The sequence below is a fragment of the Cannabis sativa genome, chromosome 1 (genome assembly GCF_029168945.1).
Source record: "Cannabis sativa cultivar Pink pepper isolate KNU-18-1 chromosome 1, ASM2916894v1, whole genome shotgun sequence".
In the NCBI taxonomy this organism is placed as follows: Eukaryota; Viridiplantae; Streptophyta; class Magnoliopsida; order Rosales; family Cannabaceae; genus Cannabis; species Cannabis sativa.
In genome coordinates, this window is record NC_083601.1 from 53760255 (window position 1) to 53783810 (window position 23556).

Below are 23556 nucleotides of genomic sequence, written 5' to 3' on the forward strand. Positions count from 1 at the left end.
AATTAAAAGGTTGAACAACTGTTTAAAAACTTTAATACAGTATCTAAACTTAAAAACATTTAAAAAGCAACTGAAAACCAACTATCATAAACTATAATGGAAAATAGAAACTTTACCGAGTCATTTATAAACATGTCGCATGTAGCCAAATAATAAAACCAAGTTTTATCCTCCACATAATCAACACCTAGCCTAAAACTCGGGGTAAATTTCTTTGCGCCATCAACATAACAATTGTAATGCCTAAAAGAACAAAGAAACAACAAAAAGCAACATTAAAACCAGAATAAAACTGAAAAATAAAACAGAATACAAATACATATTTAATAAAAACAGTCACCTAGGATGTTTAAGCAAGCCTTGACCAATCCACGCGTCAAACTTTGCCTCAATCTCAGGAGATACGGGATCAGCAAATGCATCATTTAGAGCATAAAGGCCCTTCACATAAGTCACCATTTTAAAATCCCTATCATCCCTAGTTGATTGAGAACCTGAGGACATTAGCTCCATTGGAGTGCTCCCCACATCAGCAGACCTGAAATCAACAAAAGGAGATTTCAAGGCCGGAGCACGCTTCCTCTTATCCAACAGAGGTGTATCAGAGACAGTGTCCTCAGTTTCTTCATCAGTATGAAGGGCAGCTGACTTTTGACCAACAACATCTGGATTGGGTGGGGGGACCTAAAAAAGAAAGACTGAAATTTAACAGTTGCAAAACAAACTAGAAACTATTGAGCAACCAAAAAGAAACCTAATTTTCTTGCAAACAAATAAAAATACACTTACATGGATTTTACCAACAACCTCCAAGCCAGCCAACACAACTTGATCATCATCTATTTCAAGCTGGCTTAACCCATCAAAGAAATCGTCCCCCTTTAATCGAGACTCATCGCCCTTTGGCTTCTCAACATCCTTGGCATTCTCATCACTGCCTCCAACAGTCTCATATGGATTCACATCAGCAGGAGGAACATCAGTAACAACCTTATCAGCATCATCAGCATCACCACCAACTTTAACCAACTCACCACCATCGTCGGAGTCGGAATCTATATTTTTTGGATCAGGCAGTTCCTTCTCATCATCCTCAGCATCATCATCATCATCACCATCATCATCAGAATCTTGAGTTACTAATTCATCAGATGACTTTCCCTGAATCAAACAACACAAATGCAACTTAAATGAAACAGTAAAGAAACTAAAGAAAAAGTATGAAAAAGCAGAAACAATAAACTATGAATAAATACCTCATCAGAAGGACGACAATGAATGGCATTAACTTTCTCCTGAATATCCTTAATTACAGTCATTACGGACTTGAAATTAAGATCAACAAAACACCTCAAGGATATGAAGTCTTCAGCCAATGATGCTTGATTCGAAATGACCATCTCCAACTTAGATTTCATCAAATAAATATCCGCTGAATCAGATTTCTTTGAAGATGACCCACTCTCAAATGATTGCTTCGCTACACCACGGTCATCAATAGACTCATCAAGAAATAAACCGTCAAGTTGAAGCTTCTGCTTCTCTTCATCAGTAGGACACATGTTTTTGATCTTCAACTGAACAGCATAATCAATCAGAATATGAAAATATAAAAACAATTAAAAAAACAAAAAATTAACAACATAAATAAAACTGTAAAGAAACTGTATTTTACCTTGTTCAAAGGCAAATCAAAAATCTTGCCCTTCAAGTCTCGAAGAGTTGGATTTTTGGTGACAATGGTGTTGCTCCAGTTCAGAGTCCTTGGAATAGAAGACGAAACTCTTTTACAGAAAGAGTTCACCATAGCAGGACAACATTCATAAAACCAAACCGTAAAAACCCATGGACATCCCAAAGCCCTATACCAACCATCATACTGGCCTCCCTTCTCTGCCTTCTTATTTTTCATTAAAATCTCATGCTGAATTCTACCTTTGAATGAATCAACAGTCAATATAAAAGATTCCCTACCCCAACAATACTCGTCCCACCGACCGCTATCCACAACTTCTAGATCAAACCTAGATACTTCTTTATCAGGAGTATTACTAAGAAGAAAACACTGAATAAAATACAAAACAGCATTTTCAAACTAAGGGACTCATCCAAACCCCACCTACTACCAAAGAAAGCATCCTCAATGGCTTTGTGGTCAATGGTTTTCACACCACGAAAACAGATTTCTACCAACTGATTTGTTTCCTGTGAAAACAACAACTTGTTGCAATCACCGAAATAATCAATTCCATAAATCAAATAAAATTCCTCAGCACTAAACCGTCTGCAACGGCCAGCAACCTTAGCCAAAAACTCTCTAGGATTGGGCTGGAAAACTTCCCTCAGTAATAAACTATGGACAACTTGGGGATGAAAAACAAACTCAGGCATATCTAGAAAATGGCCAAACTGAGTTTCACGAAACATGGACAGTAAATTAACAGACAAAGTTTTCTTAATATTATCTATGACAGAAAAAAGACTAGTGCAAAAACACTTAGATCTATAGTAATCAGAAGGACTAAATTTGTAGTCCCAGACCTGCAACAAAACCAAAATGGCCACAGTAAATTATTAATTGTGAATAATGCAGTATGACAACTACAATAAAACTATTAACAAACAAAAAAAAAACTACCAAACAGATACAACTATACAAAAATAAACAGCAAAGATATGAAATCGTTTTGATACCTAAAAACTAACATCAAACAACTAGACCTAATGAAAATCGAAAAACACATCAAACATAACAACATTAAACTATAAAAATACTAATAAGAAACTACAGACAACTGATTGTACGCACTAAAACGAAAACAAAATACAGAACCTAAAACACAAACAAACACTGTAAATAAAGAAAACAAAATCAAATTTAAAAACCAAACCCAGAAAAGAACAAAATAAATTGCTCAAAACCAACAATAAAGACCTAAAAAATTAAACAAGATAAAACAAAATTTTCAAAATGAAACCCTAAAATTACACAAAGTAAAATGAACAAAAAAACGCAAAAATCTGGGAAAACACTAAATGTTGAAAAAGGGGGAAACAAAAATGAAACTGAAAACCAACCTCTGTTCGAACTTCGGCAGAGGCACTAGCTTTTTTCCCAGAAATTTCTTGAACCATTTGCTCCTCCACATTGAGCTTCGATTTCTTCGAAGTATGTGGCCTCCCACGCTTGGTCAGAGGAGCATCAAAATCAGAATCATACTCTTCAACGATCGGGCGTTTACCCTTTGATTTGTTAGCCAAAGTTTTCTTGCTCATTTTTTATTTTTGTTTCTGAACTGAGGAAGGAGATGAGGATGAACGAGTGATGGCCATTTTATAAATAAATTTGAAACAAGAAGAAACTGAGAGGGAAAAACTGTTGAGGAATCCTGGGTTGAGTGGGAGTTGAAATTTTTTGGAAGAACAAAAAATGAGAGGGAAAAAACCGTGATGAATAATGGGTGGTTAAGCTTATCAATGGAGGTTATTGATCTTCCAAACAACAAAAAAAACTGAAGGAAAATCGAAAATCAAATTAAAAGAAAAGGAAAAAAGAGAGGGAAGAGAGTGGGATTTGATTGATGTGTGATGGGGATGGCACACGTGTCTGTGCATGGGAATGATGAGTAAGTGGTATTATTGTAATAAAACAAAGATGGTAAGTAAAAAAGTTGATGTAGGCGTGTAGGGGTAAAACTGTAATAAAATGTGCTAAATAGATTTTTGGTGTAAAAATTTCTAAAAAATACTCTTATATAATTTTTTTATTAAAATATATCTTCTTTTTTGAGTGAGCTGTCCAATATATTATTTTTTAGGGTCTAATGGGGACAGGTAAAATTAAAACAAGTAAAATAAAGTACATAAAAATGGCTTATTTCTTAACTAAACAAATTAAATATATGGGGTATATAAGTAGAAAATATTATAAAAATTATTAAAAAATTGAATCAATTTTTCAAACAACTCTGTCATGCGATAAGAATTTACTTCTTTCTCATGTGATTTCTCTATCTCTCTTCTTGGTCTACTTCTGGTAATAATATTGAATTTGACTCTAGTTTCTCGGTCTATATCAACTAATCTTATTTGTCAAATTTTAATATATTCTAAATTCTAATGAATATATATTTTTTTTGTTATATATGTACTAGGGTTGTACAAAAAAAATTATGAACCGCCCAAACTGAATAACCCGCCCAAACCGAACCGAAAAAACCGATAAAAATTACAAACCAAAATCACCCGAAAAAATTACAAACCGCCCAATCTGTTAATTGGGCGGGTTGAAAATAGTTCCAACTCGCCCAATTAAACCGACCAACCCGATTTTGCACCTTTAATTTTTTTTTTAACTTTTTAGTTTTTATTATATATAACATAAATGATTAAATATATAATAATATAAAATTATATATTTAATTATTAGTTTTAAAGTCATATATATGGTGTTGTACTTTGGTGAAATGTGTTTTTTTTAATTTATCTTTTTAATTTTTATTGATTTTGAATTTAAAACTAAAAAAAAAAAAAAAAGTTTGGTCGGTTTGGGCGGGTTAACCCGACCAAACCGCCCAAACCGTTGGTCGGTTTATAGATTTTTTTTTTTTTAAATTGGACGGGTTGCACTTAAATTTTAGCAACCCGAACTTTAGATTGGGTTAGAAAATATATAAGATAAACCGCCCAAACCGACCGATGTACAACCCTAATATGTACTAGAAATTTCACACTTCTTATTGTCGTTAGCTCCCCAGTCTTGAAGAAATAAAAATCCACAACCGAAAAATCTCACATTTAGAAAGAGAGAGGATGGTGGGAGCGGAGGTCGAAGCGAGGGAGAACGAGAGAGAAGGGGGAGAGAGAGACTGCCAATTTTAAAATGTATAGATTCGAAATTTTTCACATCTAAAAACACATTACATTGGAGCGAGGGAAAACACATTATTTGAAATTTTTTAAATTTTAACTAATTGCTAATGGTTAAAAACCGTGGCTTATAACACTATAGGAGTTGTGAATAAACATATGATCTGGATTTAACTGATTTTGTGTGTAAATGTAATAAACATATTTAAACCATTAGCATGTAAAATTCATGCAAACATAAATTACTTCAAATTTCTTGTATTGATTACTAATCAGATTGTAAAGAGTTTTATTTAGGGCATAAAACCCAACAGAAACTTCCTCTAATTAAAATTAAAATTCTTAGGAAGGTTATTCACAAGAAAAAAGAAAAAAACTAAATATGATCCAAATTTTAAGGATTCATCTTTGGTATGCATTTTTTTTTTTAAATATATTAATTTGTTTTAATTTATCTTCTCGTGAATGTTCAATTTTTTAGTTGGTTGTACTAAATAACTGATTTATGTGTTTAATTGTTGGTATGTTATTTTACGTAATTGAGGTTTAAGTTTCATTTTTTCTTTGTTATTTTAGAAAACTGGTTTTACTGTGTCAGATTTACGTAATGTACTTACTTTATGTAACTAATTTTTCGGTGTCACTTTTTAATTGGTTGTTTAACATAACTAGTTTCAATAATTTAAATTTATTTATATGTTAAGAATTATCTTGTGGTATTTTTTAATTTTTTTAATTAATTAGCTATTTCGTGTTTCAATATATCATTTTATTGTTTTAGGATTCTTATGTTTTTGTTTCTGTATTAATTGTTAGTTTTGTTTAATTAGCTATCTAATGTAACTGGTTTTTGCAGTTTGATTCTTATTATTTTTTTTCTAAGAACTAGTTTTTATGTTTCAATTTATCTAATATAACTGGTTTTTGCAATTTAATTGTTAGTTTTTTTTTTGTTTTGTTTTGTTTTTTTTAAGAAAACTAGTTTTTAAGTTTTAATTTATCTTTTGATTGTTTTAGGTTGTATTGGCAGGGCCGGCCCAAGCATTGGGCAGCTTGGGCCATTGCACAAGGCCCCCATTTTTTTAAGGCCCAATTTTTTTTTTTTTTTTTTTTTAAAAAAAGCTTTTTTTTTTTTTATTATTTATACATAAATAAAAAAAATTTAAGTGGAAATTTATGAAGCATTTTTTTTTTTTTTTTAAAAAAAACCTACTAATAGAATTGTAGTTTTAATGTACATGGTTTTTTTTTTTTTTTTTTTTTTTTCTAAAGGGTTTAATTTTAAAATTTCGCACAAGGCCCCCAAAATGCTTGGGCCGGCCCTGTGTATTGGTAACTAGTTTCCCTACTTAGTTATTACTTTAGTTGTTTTACATAACTGCCTCTAATATTTTAGTTTTTGATTCGGTTGGTTTAAATAATTGGTTTCTCAATTATAGTTTTAACTAGCTGATTATTGTAATTGGTTTCAGTGTATCAAATTCCAACGTCTAACACCAATGACAACTCCGATTTCTAACAATGGTGACTTCCAGTTATGAAGACAACTTCAACGAATTTTTTAATGACAATCTGACAACGATAACAACTTCAGCGAATATTCTCATTTTATTTTCTACTCTTTTTGCAGCTAATATTTTATTTTAGTGGATAATGACTATTTTGGATAATGTATTGGGTTGATGATTAAATCTTGGAGCTTTTGAGAAGTTTTTAGCCAATTTTATTTTAGTATTGTATTTTATTTATTCAATATTCCATACAATATCTAGAATATAAGCATGTAAAATTTATTTATAATTTTTGACATCCATATAGTAACTGTTTTTTTTTTCATTAAGATAACAACTCTAGCAATTTACTCTCATTCTATATATTTTCTACTTCTTTTGTGACTAATATTATTGTTTAGTGGATATTGAATGTTTTGTTGATGGTCTAGTATTGGAGTTTCTGAGAAGTTTGTAACTGGTTTTAATATTAGTATTATGTTGGTATTAGTTTTGGCATTAGTTTTGATAGTGGGTTGATGATAAGTTTTTGAGCTTAGTAAAAATATGAAAATTTTATATATGAATTTTAACAACTGTATAGCTGGTTTTTTCATTAAAAGTTAGCTTTGATTACTTAGAATAAACTGTTGTCTTAATTTATTGCCTTAACAAAATTATATTACAATTGTTTTAGCTTATATAGTTTTTTTTTGTTTGTTAAAAAAAAAGATTTATAATTACAGTACTTATGTAAATAACTGGTTATTTTATATGATAAAAAATGAACCACAATTTTATAATTTTTTATGGCATTCTTTTTTATCTATAATAATTTTCTCATATTTTTAATTTTTTTTTGAAAAAAAGCCATATTTAATGCAATTAAGTTTACATGCCATATTTATCAAAACTTTAATTTTTTTTTTTCATATAAATAGCCCTAAAATTAACTAGTTAATTAATAATAAGGGTGGGGCACGTGGTTGAAGTAGACAAGGTCATCACGTTCAACGAGAGAGGATTGTAGTGTTGTTAGTGTGGGCCCATTAACCTCGGACGTGCGATGCATGAAATTAACAATTCTTTCTTTCTTTCTCACTCTCTCTCTATCTGATGTTCCCACGATCTAATCTATCGATCAGACATGGCCCAACTCTGCACATGCCTCCATTTTCTATTTATTATATAATTAGTGAAAACTAAAATGAACACTCACCCCTTCATGTTCATGATATCAATCATTGCCATTCCCATTTTTCTTACTTATTCATTCACATCAATGTTTGTCATCGAAGAAGGACTAGGATGGAAGAGAACCAAATATTCCATGTTAATTAATCATCAAAAGAGTTATTTACATTTATAGGGTAACTTCGTAGATCTGGTTTTAACATTTACTACAATTTCTAGTCTATTTTCTTTGTTGGAAGAATGCTAATTACAACCTCTTATTACAATTTCTTAATCAATTTCTACGTCCGAAATCACATGTCGAAATATTTTTTTTTTCAATTTTTTTTATAGCAGTATTCGTTATAGTTACAGTATCATCCCTGTAAATTTTTGAAAAATTTCGAATGGTTTACAATACCGAAAACAGAGTTCTTAATATTCCAGTTTACCACGCGCATTTAAAAAACTTCAAATGTATTTTCGACACTGTAAACTATTCGAAAATTTTCAAAAATTTACAGGAATCATGATGTTGTAAGCATAACAAACACTCCCGTGAAAAAAAAAAAATTAAAGAAAAATATTTAATTTGGACCAACCTACTGGAATGCCAACCATTTTCCGTCTGCTTTCTTTTCTTGTTCAATGGAATTCCGACATATGTTTTCGAGCGTAAAAGTTGACTAAGAAGTTGTAACAGGAGGGTTGACGGTAACACTACTCTAAAAGTTAATTTTTTTATTATATTTTAAGTATGCCAAATTATTTGAAATTTTCAAAAAATTTGTAAGTTAATTTTAATAAAGAGTACAACATACAAATATTTTTTTTTTCCAAAATGTTGACAGAAGAAAAAGTGTACCAAATATATTTTAGGAGGTGTAGTTGGATTTTTTTCAATTTATGTACATGCTTTTTCATGCTATGTAATAATGATTAATGAAGATAAAATAAGAAAGGGTACCATTGAGTTATGAGTCATCATGATATATATTGTATCAATTTATTATTGTGTTGGGGAAGAAATTAAATGAACAACACATTGAAAATTAAGATCCATTTTTGTCATATGCTAGTTAAATAAAATATGTCTTAAATCATCAATAAACAATATGGAATAAATATGATTTTCACCTTTGTAGAATATTATTTAATAATTCTAAGCTATTTGAAATTTACTCTAATGACATTAAACATACAAACAGTAACTCTAAGAATTTACATACATATTCACATAATTTATTATTATAATGTCATTTATGCATTATTTTTTATTTAAATTTTTGAACTATGCGTGATTAATGTTATATCAATAAATTATTTAAAAAATTGAGCATAATGCAACTGGAAAGGGATATTTATAACAATTTTAATAGTAAAGAAAATACTTTTGCAACAAAAAGAAATATTAGGTAAAAACACCATTGCATGTATAAGACTAAAACAAATCCCAACTCTTAAAGGTTGGATAACCAAATTTATAAGTTGAAAATATCAATGGAAGAACTTACACCTAATTTTGAAGACTTCATCAGAAGCCAACTACTCCCAACCTCTCTCTCTTTCTATTACCAAAAAAGAAATATTTAATTAACCGGCCTCCCACAAAACAATATATTTATCTTTTTGTATTATTATTATTATTATTATTATTATTATTATTATGAATTTATGAGCATGAATGTTTTTATAATTCTTATTTCTTACATATTGTATTCATTAAACATTTGGAGGACAACTCCTTCTCGATAAGTAAAAATATCGTTATAAAGCATGTGGAATTTAGCATTTTGCAGAATAATTCAATTACTAATTTACTATCAATGACTAGGTCTATAAGAATAGTAATTCTTTCTTTCTAATTATTATTATTGTTTTTTTTATAAAAAGAACAAAAGTGGAAGATAAAGTGTTTGTATAGATGCCATATATGTGCGTGACACCATCATAACTTTTTTTTAAAAAATATATATTTAAAAACTAAGGAAACCAATAGCTTGATTTCAAAAAAAAAAAAAAACCCCAATAGCTTGTAATTTTTTCAATTTCTCTATTAGAGAAACCATTGCTCATATATTAACTAAAAATGCTTGAGAGTCTAAAGTATCTCCAATTTAGAAGAGGATTACTATTTTGTGTGGTTAGTACAGTTGTGTTAGCTATTACAACCAAATTTTTGTAGTAATTTTTAAAGATTCTTATCTATTTTTAGTATATTTTATTTTATGATTATGTATATTGTAGTTATTTAAGATTATTTGTAAATTTAAAAAAAAAATTAAATAATTTATAGTATCAAAAATAAAATTTAAACAATTAATTACTATGGTGCAGCACACACTGTATGGTTATAAAAAAACTAATAAGAGAACTTTGTGAAAGAAAACAGTAATAAGGAAATAGATATAGAATGCTAAAATTTAGTCCGTTGTTTGCGCATTTGAATTGGGAAACAAAGTCGATTATATCATCATTATAGATTCGTGGGTATTTTGGGAAATAAAATATTTGATCTGAAGGGAGGGTGTTTTTAGAATTAAAAAATAGAAATAAAGGAAATGAAATGAGTATGAATGAAAACTCCAAAAAAGTCTCTCCATTTTGGATTTTTGCCAACTAGCATGCACTTGAACACATCAACACGTTTTCAAACATTTCAAACCTATGTAACGTTTGCTTATTAATTTTAAATTGAAACCAACAAACAAAAGGAAAGCGTGTTACCAATTAACCAAATATATATTTATTGATTTCGGCTTTTCTATTTTCATTACCTTTTTTACATTTATTGTAGTTGTGCAATGCCCATTATACCCTTTTTCCCATTTTAATTTTTCAAAAAATATAAAGGGTATATTAATTATTATTAATATTAGTATAAGATACTCAAAAAAAAAAAAAGAACAATGCAGCTCAGCTAAGACAATGGTGAGAGAAAATAGGAAGGTAGATAACACTATACTAACACTAAAAAGCCAGCAATACCCAACTCATACATACACCCTTTCTTTCTACACGTTCTTCAGAACACTCATAAACACTCAGAAGAACCTTCTCACTTTCTTCTTTATTAATTTTTGTTTCAATTTAAAAAAAAAAAAACCATTAATATTTACTCGGGTAGAGCTTAAAGGGAAGAAAAAAAAGTGACTTTTGTTCTAGTTTTGGGGGTTTGTGTTTTGGGTTGAAGTTTTTTTCTTTAATATTAAAAAGACTTGAATCATGGACTCTTAGTGCTTTGTAGTCTGGAAAAACTCGTTTACTTATCTCTTTCTTTCTCTTTTTCTTCTCTTCTCTAAGATTTGTCATCTTCATGCTCAATCTCATGGATAGCCAACAATTCATAGTTGCAGAGCAAAGGAAAAAGCTACCCTTTTGAATTGGCCTATTTCCACCTTCATCCCATCTAAGAAAAAACGCCTTCTTTCATTACTTATCTCATAGATCTCACTATATACACTTTCAGCATTATATATCAAAACGGAGGTAAATCTTACTTTTTTGTTTTTGGGTTCTCTTTTTTATTTGTATTTATGTATCTTGGCATGGTACCAGGATATTCTGATTTTGATTTCTTATTGCTCTGTTTGTTTGGATGCTGAGAAAAAAAAATGTCTGTTGTGTTAGTGAAAACGACTCTTTTTGTGGGACTTTGATTTGTATTGGTACTTACCCACTTACTGTGATGTGGGGTATTTTCAAGATCTTCTTTTTCTTTTTGAAATTTTTTGAAACATTTCAAACTTGTACCTGGGCGGGTTGGTTTGGTAATAAATGATAAGCTTTATGCTTTCTCACGATTAAAGGGAAAAAAAGTTGGGATCTTTTATACTTTTATTTTTCAAGATTAAGATGATGCTCCTTAAATTTAGTACTTTTTTTTTCTTAGACAAGTAGCAGATTTGTAGATTAGATCAGCCATTATTATGTTTATATGTTCTGTTTGTTTGATTAGTCCTAGACTTTGATGAAATTTAAAGTTGGGTTTTTAATAAGTTGGGGTTTTACAGCTCCAATTATGAGCTTTTAAAAGTTAGTGCTGACCAGCTCTTAGATATGGCTTTGAATGGTGTTAATGGAGTTTGAATTAATGTCTTATGTCAACTTTCAGGATCTAAAATAGGTGGTTGAAGATGACATCCAAGTCCTTCAAGGCGAGCCGATCTAATATATCGGCGAGTTCTGATGTGCTTGATGGGAAGCCTCCATTGCCTCCACAGGTGACATTTGCCCGAAGAACATCCTCAGGCCGCTATGTTAGCTACTCAAGAGATGATCTTGATAGTGAACTTAGTAGCCAAGACTTTATGAACTATACAGTCCACATACCTCCCACCCCGGATAACCAGCCCATGGATCCATCAATCTCACAGAAGGTTGAAGAGCAATATGTGTCGAATTCCCTATTTACAGGCGGGTTCAACAGTGTTACTCGAGCTCATCTTATGGACAAGGTGATTGAGTCTGAAGCAAACCATCCTCAGATGGCTGGTGCAAAGGGTTCATCATGTGCAATTCCTGGCTGTGATGCCAAAGTAATGAGTGATGAACGGGGCGCTGATATTCTCCCCTGTGAGTGTGATTTCAAGATATGTCGGGATTGCTATATTGATGCTGTTAAAACCGGTGGTGGCATTTGTCCTGGATGCAAAGAATCATATAAGAACACAGATTTGGATGAGGTTGCTGTGGATAATAATGCTCGGCCGCTTCCACTTCCACCTCCCAACGGGATGTCTAAAATGGAAAGGAGGCTGTCTTTGATGAAATCAACCAAGTCCGGGTTGATGAGGAGTCAAACTGGGGACTTTGATCACAACAGGTGGTTGTTTGAAACTAAAGGAACTTATGGATATGGGAATGCCATTTGGCCTAAGGAAGGCGGTTTTGGAAATGGTAAAGATGATGAATCCTCTGAACCAACTGAATTGATGAGTAAACCATGGAGACCTCTTACACGGAAGTTAAAGATACCTGCTGCTATTCTAAGTCCATATAGGTAAAAAGAAAAAGTATTTTCTTAGATATATGTCAACTAGTATTCTTAACATTCAATGTAGGGAGAGATCTTGTATCTATATATGTATTTATGCTGATGAGTGTTTTCATTTGCCTTGCATATGTGTTGTGTTACCAGGCTTCTCATTCTTATTCGTATGGTGGTCCTTGTTTTGTTTCTGATTTGGAGGGTCAAGCATAAGAATGAAGATGCCATTTGGCTATGGGGAATGTCTGTTGTTTGCGAGATTTGGTTTGCTTTTTCGTGGCTTCTTGATCAATTGCCCAAGCTCTGTCCAATCAATCGTGCAACTGATCTCAATGTATTGAGGGACAAATTCGAAACACCGAGCCCAAACAACCCCACTGGAAAATCAGACCTTCCGGGGATTGATATTTTTGTTTCTACTGCAGATCCTGAGAAAGAACCTCCACTTGTCACTTCAAACACCATCCTCTCCATTTTAGCTGCTGATTACCCAGTTGAGAAGCTTGCTTGCTATGTTTCTGATGATGGAGGTGCCCTTCTGACCTTTGAAGCCATGGCTGAAGCTGCCAGCTTTGCTAATACTTGGGTCCCATTCTGCCGTAAACATAACATTGAGCCTAGAAATCCTGAATCTTACTTTAACTTAAAGAGAGATCCTTACAAGAACAAAGTGAAGCCTGACTTTGTCAAAGATCGGAGAAGGATAAAGCGTGAGTATGACGAGTTCAAGGTTCGCATTAATGGACTTCCTGAATCTATTCGCCGTCGTTCTGATGCCTATCATGCTCGCGAGGAGATTAAAGCTATGAAGATTCAGAGGCAGAACAGGGATGATGAGCCAGTTGAAAGTGTGAAAATTCCAAAGGCAACATGGATGGCTGATGGAACTCATTGGCCAGGGACTTGGTTGACTCCTGGACCTGAGCATTCAAAAGGAGATCATGCTGGTATTATACAGGTATGTACATGGCCTGGCCCCATCAAGTTACTTTCCTTTTTGGATTTGGTTAACACAAATTTTGAGTGGAAATGAAAATAAAGCAAACTTAATATGTTTTCTCTCCCCATTGATGCAGGTGATGTTGAAACCTCCCAGTGATGAACCACTTATAGGAACTCCTGATGATTCTGGGTTCCTTGATCTCACTGATGTTGATATCCGCCTTCCTCTACTTGTTTATGTTTCTCGTGAGAAACGTCCAGGCTATGATCACAACAAGAAGGCAGGAGCTATGAATGCCCTGGTTAGGGCCTCAGCTATTATGTCCAATGGCCCATTCATCCTCAATCTTGACTGTGATCACTACATATACAACTCTCAGGCAATGAGGGAAGGCATGTGTTTCATGATGGATCGTGGTGGTGACCGCCTTTGCTATGTCCAATTCCCTCAGAGGTTTGAGGGTATTGACCCGTCAGATAGATATGCCAATCACAACACTGTCTTCTTTGATGTTAACATGCGAGCCCTTGATGGGCTTCAGGGTCCAGTCTATGTCGGAACTGGTTGCCTCTTTCGTAGGATTGCCCTTTATGGATTTGACCCTCCTCGTGCTAAAGAACACCATCCAGGTTGTTGCAGCTGCTGCTTTGGTCGTAAGAAAAAGCATGTTTCAGTTGGAACCACACTTGAAGAGCACAGAGCTCTAAGAATGGGTGATTCTGATGATGAAGAGATGAATCTCTCCTTGCTCCCCAAGAGGTTTGGGAACTCTACTTTCCTCATTGATTCAATCCCAGTAGCAGAGTACCAAGGTCGTCCTCTTGCTGACCACCCAGCCGTGAAGAATGGACGCCCCCCGGGTGCTTTGACCATTCCCCGCGAGCTTCTTGATGCATCAACTGTTGCTGAGGCTATCAGTGTCATCTCCTGTTGGTACGAAGACAAGACCGAGTGGGGACAACGGGTTGGCTGGATTTACGGATCTGTTACTGAAGATGTGGTTACGGGATACAGAATGCACAACAGAGGATGGAAATCAGTTTATTGTGTGACAAAGCGTGATGCCTTCCGTGGAACTGCTCCAATCAATCTAACCGATAGGCTGCATCAGGTCCTTCGATGGGCTACTGGCTCTGTTGAGATTTTTTTCTCCCGAAACAATGCTCTTCTTGCCAGCCCAAGAATGAAGGTTCTTCAAAGAATTGCATACCTCAATGTTGGAATTTACCCTTTCACCTCAATCTTCCTTATTGTGTACTGCTTCCTGCCAGCGCTTTCGCTCTTCTCGGGTCAATTCATTGTCCAGTCTCTGAATGTCACTTTTCTCAGCTATCTCCTTACCATATCCGTGACTCTATGCATGCTGGCTGTGCTGGAGATCAAATGGTCGGGCATCGAGCTAGAAGAATGGTGGAGAAACGAGCAGTTCTGGTTGATTGGAGGAACTAGTGCTCACCTTGCTGCAGTGCTTCAAGGTCTACTGAAAGTTGTCGCTGGTATCGAAATCTCTTTCACCTTGACATCAAAATCAGCTGGTGATGATTTAGATGATGAGTTTGCTGATCTCTACATTGTCAAATGGACATCACTCATGATACCGCCCATCACAATCATGATGGTCAACTTGATTGCCATAGCAGTCGGGTTTAGTAGGACGATATACAGCGTGATACCACAATGGAGCCGGTTGATCGGTGGAGTTTTCTTTAGCTTCTGGGTTTTGGCTCATCTCTACCCATTTGCCAAAGGTTTGATGGGGAGACGGGGAAGGACACCGACCATTGTTTTTGTATGGTCGGGACTGATTGCGATCACCATTTCCCTTCTTTGGGTTGCAATCAATCCTCCTGCTGGGACTAACCAAATTGGAGGTTCATTCCAATTCCCTTGATAGAAGAAAACAAGTTAAAAAAGTAAAATTATTCTTTGTTGTTGCTGTGAAAGTAAGTTCATTATTCATCAAAGATATTCCTTCATTCATTCATTTTTCTTCAATTCAAACAAGATTTGATGTTATGCTATGCTAGTGTTCTTCATGTTCATGATAATGGATGATGGATGGGATAGGAATCAGGGGAATGCCATGAAGAAGAGAAAGAGAATATATATGGGAAAATCTTGTTTTCCCGGCATTTTGTAATTGTTATTATATTAAATGACTTGGATTGATTTAGTTTTTGATTTTCTTTTTTTATTTATTATATTGAACAAAATTTCATTGTTAGGATGATTCTTCTTCTTCTTCTTCATTTGTAATTGATAATCAGAACTAAATCCACTGCTCTGCCAATTTACTCCTCTTCAGCATCATTTTAATATTCTTGCATGTAAAACTTAAAATCGTTCCACTTAATAAGCATGCAAATGTTACGAAAATGTACATCTTGTAATAAATAAATGTAATAATGAAAAATATTATGTAATAGAGACACTAGATAGTTTTGCCGTAACATCCTAAATAAAATAAAATTTATAACTACCATTTTCAAAAGATGGAAAAAAAAAAAGGTAGAGTATAGTGGTGTGCAAATATTTGACCATTTAGCTCGTAATCAATTTGAATTGGTTGGTTTCGTTTTTAATATCTCATTATTTGTCTTGAAGTTATTTTTTTTTTCTTTTTCTTTTCTTAAACGAGTATAATTTAGGGCTCGTTTGGTATGTTGTGTAAAGGGTCCTATTGTATTAAATAATAAATAACATTATGTTTGGATAAAACAATGTATTGTATTAATTATTACGACCAAATTTATTAATCAATGTATGTTGTATTATTTAATACATAACAAATGATCCGTATTAGTTTGTATTATAATATCTACAAAAGATTCAGGGTCAACACCAATCTCTGACCCGAACCCGAACCCAAACCCAGTTTTCGAAACTCAAACTCGAACTTGAACCCAGACATGGGACCCAAACCCGAACCCGGGACTCGGGACTCGGGACATGGACCTAGACCTAGACATGGGACCCGAACCCAGACCAGAGAACTGCGACCCGAGAATCAGACCTGGACTCAGAACCTAGGACTCGGACTCGAGACCCGAACCCTGACCTGGGATCTAGACCCGAACTCAGACCCTGACCCGAACCTAATTCTGGATCCGGACCCGAACCCGAGACCCGAGACTCGGGACCCGGACCCGTAGTTGATGTTGGGATTGAGTGTATTAAAAATATATTATAACTTTACACGATCTATGAATACAAGTCAATACTAAACATAATATTGTATTAAATAATACTAATACAATACAATATAATACAATCCAACATAATGCAATACAATACAGTACATCCGTACTTAAATACTCCATTTCAATACGTTGTATATAGTTCTTTCAAAAAAAAAATGTGTATGGCATTCAAAAAACAATGTATATACATTTCCACTAATTTTGATAAATATTTTCTTTTCTTAAATGTATTCTAAATTTGAAAAGAGATTAAATTAAAGATTTAAAATATATTTACAATTTTTATCGGAAAAATATTCACATATGTTATGTCAGTGTAAACCAAAATTTACACATTTCATCAGAAACAACAAGAAAAATAAAGAGAAGAAAAGATGAAGCACTGAAAACAGGTGAACAATATCAAATAATTTCAATAACGAAATATATAATAAAGCTGCAGGATCATATATCACATACAACAAACCATTCCAAGAATTCATTAAACCATTTATTCTAATCTGAACCATTTTAATTGAGGAAATCCAAAGTAAAAACCAATAATGAATATGATTGAAAACAACATCATTTTGTTTTCATTTCAGAAGTTAATTCAAAGGGTGTATACTCAATCAATCAAGACATGAATACAAAATAGTTCAAAAAAAAAAAAGAAGAAAAAATCATCCAAGTGATGACTTTGTATATATGGTACAAAGAGAATACAATGAAAAAGGATATTCAAAATTTAGTCCATATTTCTAAATCCTTCAGCTCCTGCAACAATTTCCAAAATCTCTCCAGTAATCTTTGCCTGTCTTGCGCGATTGTAGGCGGTTGAAAGAGTCTTAATTAAGTCGGCTGCGTTATCAGTTGCATTAGTCATAGCAGTCATCCTCGCGGCAAGCTCACTAGCCTTACTTTCTTCCAATGCCCTTAGTATTTGGCTATTCAGATACAAAGGCATCATAGCATCAAGAATATGAGCAGGGTCTTGCTCGAATTCCATGAGAGGGGACAATCCTTTGCTTCCTTTTTTAGCTTTATCCCACTCCACACTCAACTTCCCTTTCTTAGTTGTAAGCCTAAAAAACTCATCTTCAAATGCATCAACACTATTCCCATTCACATCAACAACCTTTCCCTTTGGTGATAAAGGAAGCAAGGTATGAATAACAGGACTAAATCTAATCAAAGACAAGAACTTGGTATAAACAAGCTCAACCTTATCAACTTCTTCGCTGAGAAAGAGCGAGAAAACATTGTCAGCAATAGTCTGAGCCTCTTTCGTAGTTGGAAAACTCCCTGCCTCAATAAACTTATCTACATGAAAATTAGGCCTGCAACTAAAATAAGAGTTGCCCTTTTTCCCAACACTAACAACAGTGTAATCCAATCCAAGTTTCTCCAAATCAGTGATACGATTCTCGACCTTTTTGATAATTCCACTGTTGAAACCACCACAAAGACCTTGGTCACTTGTAATGGATACAAGGGCAACTTTCTTCACGGGTCTAACATTTGTCAAAGGAACATCTATGTCTTCAAACTGAAGCCGCTCATTAATGTCGTACAGAACCTCAACAAGAGTCTCTGAAAAGGGCCGGCCATTGATCACTGCTTCTTGAGCTCTGCGAACCTTGGCAACGGCAACAAGCTTCATGGCTTCGGTTATCTTCTGGATATTCTTTATTGAATCAATTCGCTCTCTCAACTCTCGTATGCCACAATGAACTTTAGGGATTGATGAAGATCGAGAGCCACCATTATGAAGAGGAATGGGAAACAAAAGGGGTTTTGGGTTTTGCAGGAATGTACTAGAAATTGAAGGTTTTGCACTTACCCAAAAGGAGGCATTGGATAAAGACATGGATACTAATATGAATTGTAAATAAGAATGAACAAGAACTATTTATGGCTTTAAGGGTTTTGTGGATATCTGAAATACCAATTGCTTAAAACATTGAAAACATAAAGAAAGTACCTTGAGAAGAGAGAGAATTTGTATCCTTTTGCTAATGAGAGGAAAAGGAGATTATTGAAAGTTGAAAACCCAGGATTTATAAAAGTACTGGGTTTGAGTTTTGAGAGGAACCTAAGATGGCTAACGAAGATGAATGGACTTCAACTATGACATGCTCCAAGATATCTTTGTGTTACAAAACTCGATCATCCTTAGAGCCATCACTAGATTCTACAAAACAAATATATTATAATTAATTAATTTGTACAAATTGCAAGTTTTTTTTGCTCAAGATCTGGCACAAAAACTAATACTGGACAAACAGCAGATGACTACCTTAGGCTTATGCTCTCCAAGCTTGTTTACTAATATCTACAACTATTAACGCCAATATGAGAGTAACTGGCACTTAGCAATTTATTGAGGAAAACTAGATAGATACCAAAGATATTTGACTTTAGGATGTAAAATAAACCATCAAGTTCTTACATAATAATTTGCCATTTGAGTGAGCAAAAATTGATTCAGGATAAAACTCAAAAAGCATCACAATATTTAATCAGTTTATTCCACCAACACGGAATATGAAATAGGTTAAAAGAGCACAAGATATATGCAGTGAATTGAAAGCCATTTATCATAGCTAGAAAATAAGGTATCACCAGGTCTGACACTAATAATATCATAGTTAAAACTCAGCTCCAGAATTGATCTTGATCAAAACCTACACTAGCATAAGTTGATTCTATAAAACTCTCAAGAATTATTCAAGAAACTACAAAAATACGTTTCAGAGACTTGTAAGCTATACAAACTTTCCAAAGATCAAATGAAGAAACACCTTAGTTGGTTGTCGATTTGTTTGAAACAAAAGTTGATTATTAGGGCCTTGTATTTAAAAAACTAAATTGGGATTTTGTATCAGTATTATTACTTTAGAATCAGAGAAGTGCCAAAATCACTAGTGTTCTTGAAATAAACTAACCTTCATAGCCACAATTTCATTAAAGATTGTAGTCCCACAATTCTTATGGTGAGCATGCCACTCAAGGACCATCATGATCACCACTAACAATCCTTGTAAAAAATAATTGCCAAATTTCTGACTTTCCCCTAAATCTTTTCATTTTTATCAACCTAAACAATAAAATTAATTTTGTTCTAAACTAATTGTTTTATTCTAATTCAATATCCACTACAAAGTACACCAAAAGCATAGCATAATAATGCATTAAACTTATCAAGTAAGAATAGTAGGAGAAAATACTAACCAAAACAATAAGAACAAAGGAATCGACACACTCCAATATATGGATGATATACCTGAAAATTTTCCAAGAAAATGAATATCAGTACTGAGCTTGATAAACAAACAAGTGAATATATAAGAGGTAGCATTGTGTTCCTGTTAACATTGAAGCTTAAATAGAAAAAGAAGATAAGAGAACCACCGTGAGCGATGACGAGGACAAGAGACCACTGAGCACGAACAAGACCACCGTGAGAGAGAAGATTTGATTTCAGCGAAGATTGGGTTGGCTTAGGTATACATGTAGATGTATTGGGTTTGAATCAACATTGATTTGAATGACTCGTGAGCCATTGGTGGTGAGTTTTGAGGTTTCTTTTGATGGTTTCAGTTCAGCAGCTTCATACATTAATTAATTAATTTCAACATGAATTTTGGAGTTTTGAGCTTATTTTTCAAAATATCACTCTTCTTCTCAGAATAAATATCAATTTAATAAGTTCAATCTTTTCTTTATTTAAAAAAAAAAAAAAAGAATTGGTGTAATTTGATACATTTCTTACTAAAAATGTGCAAGTCTAGAAGTCCCATATGTGATATGTTCATGGTTTCGGCTTAAACACGTAAGATATTGCCATCCATGATCCATGGGGTGGCATCTATGATAGGTTTTGCTTATGTTTTTAGTTTGAGTATTCTTATTGGCTACCCGCATTTTTTATAGGTAGTATTTTATGATTGGTTAGCAATATTCTTTAAAAATTATTTTTTTAAGTTATATAAAACTCAATATTTAATTACACTAATAACAGTATAAGTACCAATAATGTATTTTAACAATTCTCTTTTAGTTTGAATAAGTATGTATTTTACATGCTTTCTTACTAATAAGTAGGAGTGTTCATCAAACCGTTCAAACTGTCGGCACCACGTCGCATCACAAAAAAAAATGCAATTTAAAATTCTTTGCGGTGCGGTCACGGTTTGAATTTTTTCTAAACCGCGCGGTGCAGTGCAGTTTGCAGTTTTGAATTGTTAATATGCGGTTCAAACCGCACCGCACATTATAAAAATACTAATTTTTATATTTAGTTAAGTCCAATATGTGAATGTCCAACCCAAAGCCCACTAATTATTGTATCATTGAAACTTAATTTTTTTTTTTTTCATATAAGTCTTATGGTATTTTTGACAAGTGTTACTCAAGCTTTGTTGTATTTGTGATAGTTTAATTATTGGTGATAGTCAAAATCGCAAAAACCACCAAAACTGCACCGCACCATTTTTTGCGGTGCAATTTTCGCGGTGTGAGTGCGGTTTGGGAAATTGAAAAAACCGCATGTGCGGGTTGGTTTGAAAAAATAGTCAAAAACTGCACCACTCGCACCGCGAATACCTCTACTAATAAGATCGTGGGGGCATAAGTTGGTTTTAGTAAAAATTTGGGAGATAAAATATTATAGTTATTATAATTTAGAGGATAAAATTACTAATTATTTAACGAAAATCTCATATTTTACTAACTCTCATAATTCAAGTGGTATTTGAGTTAGGAGTGGAAATTTATGTTATCGTATCATATTCGTGCTCGTGTTATGCACGTTAACATATTTAATTGGTCAACCCTAACTCGGCCTATATATTTCTTATTAAGAAATCTCAACCCTATTCTGACTCGGTGTTCTCATGTCAACCATCGTGTTTGCGTGTTGACTATACTTATGCTAAAATACATGTTGATCAATGGTATTGCATATTTAATTTTTATAAATATAATTTATCACAAATTATCAATATAATGAATAAATTTTTTAATATCAAATATAAATTATCTATTTTATATTTTTGTAAGCAATTTTCTTTTTAATTTATATATCTTTTTCTATGAAAATTAATAATTCTATAACTATAAATTAATAATTTTAATAATATACTGGATATAAATAAATTAATTCGTATCGATTTTGTATCACATGCATTAATCTTAATTTGATTTAAATAATAATCGTATCATTTAATTTACTTATAACCCATAATAATTAATATCTAATTTAAATTATATTATCGTATCATAACTTGAATGATCACTCTTAATTTAAACATAATTATTTTTGGCCATACTTATTTAATCTTTTACTTATTTCTAGTTTTGGGTTATAAATAATTTTATCTTCATACATAAGTGTCCAAAATTATGAAAATGTTTGAATCATATTTATTATACTTGCTCATACTCCATGATCTAATACGTATAATAATTACATAATTTTTATTATTATTATTATTATTTGAATAAAATCATCTTCAATAAATAAAACAACTGCACATAAAAATAGATAACAATTTAGGTTTCATAGTCTCTTCCAATATACAATTAGCCAAAAAAATTCTTAAAATAAAAATAAAAATAGGCAACCTAATTTATTCATTGATTAAAAAAATGCAAAATAACAAAATTTAAACTCAACAAAGTCTTTCAATCCTTAAAAAATAAAACCAAAACAATAGAATTTTGGATGGCCTCAACAACCACCAAACTATAAACTCTAGCTCGGCATATGAAAATTGTTGTCTTCAACCAACTCAGAGCCTCTTTTCCTACTTGATTTCGAGCCATTCAGCAACCAAACATCTTGCAATATCGCAAACTACAACTCTAAACCCAAACTAAATCTTCACCTCAAAAATAGCAGCATCTACATTTAACTTGATGCCATCTAGCTAGTTTAGACCAAAACTCTCTACCATCACTCACACGTAATGGACTTACCAAAGGAATATTCTCACGACCTTAACTTTAAATATTGATCAAGACTCAACTCAGCAAACGCAACTACTTCCTCCACCTTTCTTTGCTATTGCTGCCATAACAACTCATTGTGAGCTTTCTAAATTGCCCAATGAAGCATTGCCACTTGGCTTATACCATGAGAATTCATAACCCCAAACATCTCCTCAAGCAAACCTCGAATAGAAACCAAATCCCATCCTACAATGGTTGAACACCAACATGCCCAAGCATAATCAGAAGAGACCAAATAGTGATACTCATTCTCATTTAAAACACCACAAAAACACACAAGTTGGATCCACTACCACCTTCTTTGCCGTCAATCGCGTTCGAGTTGGAAGACATTTTGAAACCATGCGCCAAACCAGGTCCTTGGCTTTAGTAGGCAACTTTAGCTGCCACAAATTTTTCCATAAACCAATATTTGCATTAGTAAATTATAGTCACTCTTCAACTTTTGCAACAATTTATAAGCACTACTACCGGAAATCTCTCATGCTTCTCATAAAACCAATACCGCGAATCCTCATGGGCCGAAGAACTCGAAGAAACTTCATGAAAAACTGACCACCTCTTCATCCTAAGCTCACACACTTATCTGAAATAAACTACTCACCTCACCTTAAAATTATCCAGACGAGAAACAATAGGAGAAGGGAAAGGAGAAACATTCACGGACAACCAAGGATAAGACATAATCAAGATAGAATCAATTGACCCCCACCCTTTACTTAATCCTTTCCCTAAGAATCCCTCTAGTCTCCAAAATGATATGCCAAATAAAACTAGAATTCACTCTGATCTCAGTAAAAAAAAAAAATCTCATGAGTAAAATATCGTTCTTTATATACTTTACTCACTAACGAATTTGTTCTCATCATAAGTGTAACGCCTTCACTTCACATGTAA

The 23556-nt window shown here is 33.0% G+C and overlaps 3 protein-coding genes across 5 annotated transcripts; 1 reads left to right on the forward strand and 2 right to left on the reverse strand.

The window, feature by feature from the left end:
* Positions 1 to 686: 686 nt before the first annotated feature.
* LOC133033618 (uncharacterized) lies at positions 687 to 3676 on the reverse strand. 2 transcript variants are annotated; one of them, XM_061108592.1, is made up of 4 exons: positions 3079 to 3676; positions 1676 to 2541; positions 1257 to 1577; positions 687 to 1161 (listed from the first exon to the last, which is right to left on the reverse strand). In XM_061108592.1, exons 2-4 carry the CDS (start codon positions 1910 to 1912, stop codon positions 706 to 708), a joined length of 1014 nt encoding a protein of 337 aa, XP_060964575.1. In that variant the 5' UTR covers positions 1913 to 2541; positions 3079 to 3676; the 3' UTR covers positions 687 to 705. The 2 variants fall into 2 exon arrangements, with proteins under 2 accessions (XP_060964575.1, XP_060964574.1); XM_061108591.1 differs by having other exon boundaries at positions 1676 to 3676.
* A 6636-nt stretch (positions 3677 to 10312) lies between these two features.
* LOC115706356 (cellulose synthase-like protein D3) lies at positions 10313 to 15763 on the forward strand. The gene is made up of 4 exons (XM_030633976.2): positions 10313 to 11021; positions 11647 to 12534; positions 12673 to 13480; positions 13599 to 15763. The coding sequence occupies exons 2-4, from the start codon at positions 11669 to 11671 to the stop codon at positions 15354 to 15356; spliced, it is 3432 nt and encodes a 1143-aa protein (XP_030489836.2). The 5' UTR covers positions 10313 to 11021; positions 11647 to 11668; the 3' UTR covers positions 15357 to 15763.
* Positions 15764 to 17214: 1451 nt separating this feature from the next.
* Positions 17215 to 20431, reverse strand: LOC115705948 (ATP synthase gamma chain 1, chloroplastic-like). 2 transcript variants are annotated; one of them, XM_061108590.1, is made up of 4 exons: positions 20059 to 20385; positions 19879 to 19930; positions 18944 to 19037; positions 17215 to 18838 (listed from the first exon to the last, which is right to left on the reverse strand). In XM_061108590.1, the coding sequence occupies exon 4, from the start codon at positions 18512 to 18514 to the stop codon at positions 17393 to 17395; it is 1122 nt and encodes a 373-aa protein (XP_060964573.1). In that variant the 5' UTR covers positions 18515 to 18838; positions 18944 to 19037; positions 19879 to 19930; positions 20059 to 20385; the 3' UTR covers positions 17215 to 17392. The 2 variants fall into 2 exon arrangements, with proteins under 2 accessions (XP_060964573.1, XP_060964572.1); XM_061108589.1 differs by lacking the exon at positions 18944 to 19037 and having other exon boundaries at positions 20059 to 20431.
* Between the last annotated feature and the right edge of the window lie 3125 nt (positions 20432 to 23556).

Coding starts and splice junctions, on each gene's coding strand:
- LOC133033618 (XM_061108592.1), bottom strand. CDS start 1,912: ATGAAAAATAAGAAGGCAGAGAAGGGAGGCCAGTATGATGGTTGGTAT. Junction 1,578..1,675: donor TTGATTTGCCTTTGAACAAG/GTAAAATACAGT, acceptor TATGCTGTTCAG/TTGAAGATCAAAAACATGTG. Junction 1,162..1,256: donor ATTGTCGTCCTTCTGATGAG/GTATTTATTCAT, acceptor TGTTTGATTCAG/GGAAAGTCATCTGATGAATT.
- LOC115706356 (XM_030633976.2), top strand. CDS start 11,669: ATGACATCCAAGTCCTTCAAGGCGAGCCGATCTAATATATCGGCGAGT. Junction 12,535..12,672: donor GCTATTCTAAGTCCATATAG/GTAAAAAGAAAA, acceptor TTGTGTTACCAG/GCTTCTCATTCTTATTCGTA. Junction 13,481..13,598: donor ATCATGCTGGTATTATACAG/GTATGTACATGG, acceptor CCATTGATGCAG/GTGATGTTGAAACCTCCCAG.
- LOC115705948 (XM_061108589.1), bottom strand. CDS start 18,514: ATGTCTTTATCCAATGCCTCCTTTTGGGTAAGTGCAAAACCTTCAATT.